Source organism: Penaeus chinensis, chromosome 25 (genome assembly GCF_019202785.1).
Source record: "Penaeus chinensis breed Huanghai No. 1 chromosome 25, ASM1920278v2, whole genome shotgun sequence".
NCBI lineage: Eukaryota > Metazoa > Arthropoda > Malacostraca > Decapoda > Penaeidae > Penaeus > Penaeus chinensis.
The window spans coordinates 14342504-14350003 of NC_061843.1; the positions used below are offsets into that span (position 1 = coordinate 14342504).

Genomic DNA, 7500 nt, shown 5'->3' on the forward strand with positions numbered 1-7500 from the left:
GTATTAGTGAGTGTAGGTTTTCTCTTTATTATATTACCATCATATTTTCTTGTAAATGTTTACCAAAGTGTTGTGTGTTACACAACTTTCTTATTATGAACTTGAATAGAAGAATTTATTCTTCTGAAAAATCCCCTTAATTTAGGTCATTCTGTCCATTACACAAACATTTTACCTTGTAAAATATGTAGGATTTGGTCCAAGTACATGTACTTGTGCTTGGAGTTCAAAAATTCAATATTACATGTGCTTAGACCCAAAGTACTTAAAAATACCAAGTATATTCAAGTACAAATTAATGCATTGTATTTAGTAAAAAATTGTGGAAAATTTTCCGCGCATGTCACACAAAAAGTACAGTAAAATAAGTGTGTGGAGTGGATACCTTGATGAAAAGTAAGACACTTTTCATCTATGGTGAAAGGTGCGGAAATCTAAAATAAGGGAGATACAGGACAGAGAAGACAGAAGATGGCCCCTTCATTTTCTAAGTCCCCTTCCATGTTTACTTCGCGAAAACCAAAACAAATGTGACACGTAACTCATTACTGCGATCAATCAAGTAGTCCATGTATTGGTACGCGTTTGTGAGAAGGCTTATTTTGTCATTACTAGTGTCTGTTTTCCCGAATTCATGTATGTAATTCATTCTTCTAGTTTTATTATACGTCTTTTACGTCTTTTGGCAATTATTTACGCTATTCTGAACAATAACCTTGTGCACATGCGTGTGTTCACCGGGAGATTTGACAGGTTGTCCCGGCGGCCATTCAGTGAGAAACGCCGGTGAGAAATGTTTCGTTTTAAGTGCTAGGTCGACTCCGTGTCATTTTTAAAGTTTTTTGGTGGATATGCAGGACAAATGGACATTATTCTCAATCAAATCCTGATATTGGAGCCCAACAAGTGCCACAAATGCCAAAAAAAGTGATTAGAAACCAAGCAATTCTGAGAGACGGAAGCGCAGAAAATTTCGATCTTTCGCTTTATAAAGGTTTGTGGTTTTAACCCTGGGGCTAGGCGTACATATCACCACGGGGGTCCAGGGGGCAAAACCCCCTGGCTAGGCGCATTTAATACCACGGGGGTCCAGGGGGCAGAGCCTCCTGGCTAGGGAATATATAGATCGTAGTGTATAAATCCCACAGGGTTAGGTTGGTTTATTGGTTAGGACGCATTATACGATTACCACAGGGGATCTAGATCATATGAAATCCCGTAGATTTTTTGCTTTGGTTCCCGTAGAGTTTTTCGAAAATTGGCGCGTCGGTCTGTTGACTTTCAAATATGGCAGTAATGTCCGTAGAGTTTCATTTGCCAATTTTAAGCTTTTTTTGTGCTTGTTTTACACATTTATGTTCTCTATTTTGCTTTTTTAAGCCTGTTTTACCCCGTAATTTCCCTGATCTACTTCATGCCCTCCCCTGCTATCGGGACTTATTAAATCACATCAAGATTGTCGGCTGGAGAATCCGACGGAGATTATCATCAGATTCGTTCTCATCACACGAGGACAAATCTGATGATATAAATATTGTAAGGGAAGACCCGATTGTCATAGTCGGAAAATTAACCAAAATTGTATATTGTATATAGATTCTAACTAGTTATAAAACTATATTGTTGATATTATTTTATTGAGCCCAACCCTGACTACATGGCCTTGGGAAACAAACTGTACCATGAATTCTTTGTTGTCCAGGGAAAGGGTTGCCTGTGCCACTGCATTTGACTATATGCTGACCAATTCTATGTATGTTATTCATATTTTCCCCTGCAATTTCCCTGGTACCATTCATGCCCTACCCTGCTATCACAACCAAAATTTTGGGTATTAGAGGGGTTTCCTCAGCTTAATTTCTCTATATATGGGTAGTAGAGAGTGAGAGTAACCCATTGATACCAATATTATTTTATTGAGCCCAACCCTGACTACATGGCCTTGGGAAACAAACTGTACCATGAATTCTTTGTTGTCCAGGGAAAGGGTTGCCTGTGCCACTGCATTTGACTATATGCTGACCAATTCTATGTATGTTATTCATATTTTCCCCTGCAATTTCCCTGGTACCATTCATGCCCTACCCTGCTATCACAACCAAAATTTTGGGTATTAGAGGGGTTTCCTCAGCTTAATTTCTCTATATATGGGTAGTAGAGAGTGAGAGTAACCCATTGATACCAATATTATTTTATTGAGCCCAACCCTGACTACATGGCCTTGGGAAACAAACTGTACCATGAATTCTTTGTTGTCCAGGGAAAGGGTTGCCTGTGCCACTGCATTTGACTATATGCTGACCAATTCTATGTATGTTATTCATATTTTCCCCTGCAATTTCCCTGGTACCATTCATGCCCTACCCTGCTATCACAACCAAAATTTTGGGTATTAGAGGGGTTTCCTCAGCTTAATTTCTCTATATATGGGTAGTAGAGAGTGAGAGTAACCCATTGATACCAATATTGTTGCAATCGGTTATATGAAGGTATCATGAATATTTACTCACATTGCCCATGGAACCAGAATATGCAATATGTGGTGGAGGCCTATTGGCCTTTGCTGAAGTGCATTATGCAGAAACTAGTAGTTTAAATATTTTAGAGGCTTGCTCATATGATAGTGGTTCAAATATGTATTGTGAAATAGAATGTATAGTTAACGTTTCAAACAACCATATGTTACAAAGTAGATTTAGCCTGCAGTGAACAAAGCTGCAGAAAAGAAGACACTTCATCTACGGTATTTAATTTACAAGTTGATAGTAAGAAAGTTGTGCTACATGCAAGTAATATTTACATTAAGCAAATGTTAACAGCATGTACATACTAAGCTGGGGTACTATGAGGATGGTATTCTTGTAGAGAGAAAAAATTATGGTTGTTTCTGGAAGAAATAGTCTGCATACTCTAATGGTTGTGCCACAAAAACAGGAAAAACATTGCAGAGGACACTGTTCATAGCCCGAGTCTACTTAGTGCTCTCAGGCGCTCCTGCCACCATGATGTAAGCATGCGGCATAGTCTCTTTACCAGCCCATTATGGACTTACAGCTGCATTTTTAAAATGCTGGAGTGTGCCCTGCAGTTTAATCCCCAGGGAGCGGTCTGGGGAAGCCCACCCTCCCAAACCACACTATTAGACTGTTTAGGCCCCCTCCCTGGTGACTCCGCCAGGGACTGATGCTACTGCAGGTGGTGTGCCAAATGCTGGCTGCAGTATTGATTTTATTTTATTATATTCTTAGTCAGTGTTTCAGGTGAAATCGTTTCAAACCCAACTATTGTAATGTCAAATGTCATTTACAACTTTTATTCACAATCGCTCTCAAGACCTTTAATCATCTGGGAAAGTTTGGGGATACCAACATGAGCAAATTCTGTATTTCTTTATTAGTAAATCAGCCAGGATTGTATATTCCTTGTTTTCAGATTCATGACTACTCTCCTGTGTGGGTGTTTTTACTCATCTAATAGAATGGTTCTGATTATATTCTTTGTAAAGACAGGATATGTCAAAATTTAATTGCTGGCAGCTGAAATTATTGAAATAAAAGAGATGTGTATATACAAGTTTATATTGCATAAGCCTAATATATATATATATATATATATATATATATATATATATATATATATATATATATATATATATATATATATATATATATATAGGTGCTCCTAGTTGCCCTGTATTTGTTCCAGTACCATGTAGGGACCCCATAGGGTGAGCAACACCTACAAAATTTTAATAATAGTAAAAAGTGTGCGGGGGAAGTGGGCCTGGCGAAAGCTCACCCCATGGGCACATTTAATCCCTTAGATCTGATTGCTCCACGGTAATCATTTGGCCAAAAATCCCGGCAGCGCTCTGCTGGGTGCACAGCTTGTAGGCTCGTGTGTGGTGACAAGACTCTATGCCTCCTATTTGCAATGTTTTCTCTTTTTATGCAAATGCAGTTTTACCTTTTATGCCATTTTCCACTGTCCACATTTGTCATTTGATTTGAATTATCCAGATAGCAATAGACTATCTTCTTTGCATAGACTCCATATGATATCTCTAGGTAGTCTGCAACTCAGTGCAAAAAAAACAAAAACAAAGTAAAAGTAAAAATATTTAGCATTTTATTTGTCTCATGCAAAGGATAATGTCAGAAATGAAGAAAATGGATCATGACAATACCACACAGAGACAAAGTCCTTGGGGATTGGGTGGGGGTTCAGGGTGAAGCCTCTGGGTTAAGGAGGATTGCCCTCAAGGTTGTTAGCTGGAGTAATAAGGATTTTGTTTGTGGGCTGAGGTCACTACATGAACAGTTACCAATACTTTCACTTGTTTCCTGCAATTGGTAATCTCTCATAGATGGTGGAGAGCAGGAACAATTAATATCAATATTTTGGTATTTGGTGATGTGTATTTTCACTCCACAGGCCAATTGCATTTTGTTGGGTAAATTATTTAACTTATTTCTCTGTATTTCCCCCCCCCCCCCCCTCCTTAAGTAAGGTGTGATGTTAACCCCTTTTTTGTTCATTTGTCATATAGCTTTTCTGTGTTGGTGGGTAACAATAACATTAATGTAATACTGCTGACTTTATAAGTAAAGCCAGCTTTAAATGGAAAACTTTAGGTATTGCTCTCTCATTTATAGAGACTAAATGTACCACAAAACATTCAGTCTAGTTTCATAGGGTTTTCCAGGGTACAAGATTCATATAAATTTTTTTCTGTGTTTTGAAAGGGTTAGGTATAAAAAGAAAAAAAGTTTTATTATTATTGTTATATGGAGCTTAGTTGCATTTTCCTAAATTTGGAAGTGATTTACTAAAACTAAGCAAAGAGTCTGTTCTGTTTTTACCTCAGTGATAATGAAATGTTGATTTTTATTTTACTTTTACAGGTTTCTGACTGGACTGGTGCAACCTATCAAGATCGACGATATGCCAGTAAGAATCTCTCTTTCTCAATTTGAATACCAAAATATAGTGATATTCAAAGATACACACATATTTTAGACAGTTAATATTAATAGTATATATTTTTTTAAATATGGATAGATATGAAGATGTAGGCTACCTTCCTTAGGTAGGGTAATATTGTAAACTAGATAAGTAGAGATGATATAGAGGTGGATAAGTAAGTGGATACAAAATTTGTATATTTATATGTACAATATGCAGTAGAGTAGATTGTTTTTGTATCTTTCTCCTTTTCTTCTTCAATTGGAGAAAAATTGTATTAGCATGAGAATGATTTCATGCTGTATATATGCCTACTTTATGGATTTCTGATCTAAGTGCCATCCATTTAGAAGTTTGTCAAATAGATCAAAATGCCAGACGTCAACCATCAGTTTTCATGTCATGTCTTATGAAATCTACTGAATATTGAATGATAGGATTTTTGGCAGCATTGGGAGACTCCATTCCTTGATAAGCACTGGCAAGAAGTACTTTGTTTTTAATGTTGCATAATTGTGGGTCATTTTTAAAACAATATAGAGGCAATGCTGAAGAAATAGGCATTAGTAACAATCACAGTTTGACATCTAAGCCCATCAAGTGTCCCAATTATTTAAAGAATTATAGTTAGGTACCAAGCCCTTCAAACAGTCCATGGAGCTGAAGAATATTTTGGCATTTTGCTTTACAAAGTTCCATAGTTTTCAGTGGGCAAATTATATGTAGAAGCAAAAGTAGTATGTTGTAATTCATACCAAGATTTTTTTTTTTTTTTTTTTTTTTTTTTGCTGCTGCAAAGTTATATCTCCCATTGTGTGGGTCATTTACCATTGGGTCCAGGTTCTGCACCTGGCTAGGCAGTTGGATGGTTGTATTGTTAGAATTTGTTGCCATATAATCCCTGTCTCTGAACCACAGGGGTCCAGAGCCAGGAATATATGACATATTGTATAAATACCACAGAGGTCCAGGGGTTTCCTGGCTGGGCAGTTAGATTGGGTGTAAGGGTAGGACATTTATAGATGGTGTACTAGCCTGTAGACTTTCAGTGATGGTAGGCTCATCTATAGAGTTTCATTGGCTGATTTTAAGTTTTGGTTGTGGTATTTTTATATTTTTTTTCTATGTTCTTTCTATTTCAACCTATATTACCCCACACATTTCTGGATACATTTCATGCCCTTCCCTGCTATCAGAACAAAATCCACTTTCAGGCTTGATATTTTAATGTGAAGTTGTTATTATTCTACAGTAAAAGGGATCCACCCTAAAGTTCAGGTCCTAAAATAAATAATTATATTATGTTGGTGTTTACAACTTTTAAATCTGTTAAAGGGTAAGAAGGATGAAGAATTGGTTTTGGTAGTTATGTGTTATTGTCAAATAGTTTTCTAATTGATAACTTAGTTCCAGTCAGTTAGGAAGAGGACTACAGAATTGTGTTGTATGGCTTGCTGCTGTTATTGAGGGAATAGCAGCTGTTGCTCTGTATTTTCTATTATCTTGATATTTGCAGGTTTTTCTATTTTTTAAGTATATTTATACATAACTTAAGAGTTTTAAATGGAGTAATATGAGTACTGTTTGAGAAATTTTAGAATTTTAAAATGTGCCCTTTCTCTTTCCCACAGTTAAATATCAGTCTACCTTCGGAAGCATGCAGCAATATGCATACTACCATGAGGAAGACGAGTCAACCTTCCAGCACGTGTTCAAGACAAATGTGCCCAAGCCTCTTTACCAGCGTGGTCGATACATGCGCAATCAGCGTAACATGAAAAACCAGAGGAACCAGAAGGGCCCCCAGATGCAAGTTCTTGGCAAGGGAAACAAGAGAGAATTAGCACGAAAGTTGGTATTTAAAATTGGTTTTTAATAGTTTGAAATTTTTGAAATATATCATGAATACTCTTGCCTCATGATATTGATAGGTTTTGTTCCAAAATAAGTGAAGGGTAACAAACCCGAAGTGAAGACACATTTCTAATCTGGAATTCAATCCTTTATTAAGGAAAAATTTCAGTTTTGGTTTCCAGAAAAAGAAGCAGCAAATGCAGCATCGCAACCGATGGAACCGCGGTGGACATCCCCCCATCAAGAACCGCGATGCCTCAGTCACCGTGCGGCCAGGTTGGAAGGTCATCGAGGAAATGGACTTCCCTCGCCTCTCCAAGCTCTCCCTGCCCAATGTGGATGACCCTAAGGACCTGTGAGTGTTATAGTTGTTAAGGATGGTAGCATTAGTGAAAATGTTAATGTAATTTCATTATAATGATATGACATGAATCTGGATTTTTTGAAGGAGCCCTATTGAATAGTAGTTATTAGTGCTTGGTTTATTACAGAAACTTCACCAGCCTTGCTGTTCTGTCTTTTAGGAGACACCCTGGTGATGTAAACTTCTTTTTAGAGAAGAATAAAATTGATAAAAGCAGTCTTATGAAGCCCTCCAATCTTTCCATACAGGTACCTTTGTGGCTCCCTAGAATGTTATGACAAGACATATGACAGAGTGACTGTCAAGAACGAGAAGAA

At 37.2% G+C, this 7500-nt stretch overlaps 1 protein-coding gene across 3 annotated transcripts in view; it reads left to right on the forward strand.

Moving 5' to 3' along the window:
- Window positions 1-7500, forward strand: part of LOC125038675 (eukaryotic translation initiation factor 3 subunit D-like) — a 28204-nt gene that overhangs the window by 1695 nt on the left and 19009 nt on the right. For 2 of the 3 annotated variants that reach the window (XM_047632224.1, XM_047632226.1), the window contains exons 2-5: window positions 4905-4950; window positions 6597-6816; window positions 6977-7174; window positions 7432-7500. The exon at window positions 7432-7500 is cut by the window's right edge and continues 64 nt beyond it. In XM_047632224.1, coding sequence (XP_047488180.1) covers window positions 4905-4950; window positions 6597-6816; window positions 6977-7174; window positions 7432-7500 — 533 coding nt within the window. The remainder of the gene's footprint in view (window positions 1-4904; window positions 4951-6596; window positions 6817-6976; window positions 7175-7431) is intronic. The other variant, XM_047632225.1, reaches the window with a different exon arrangement.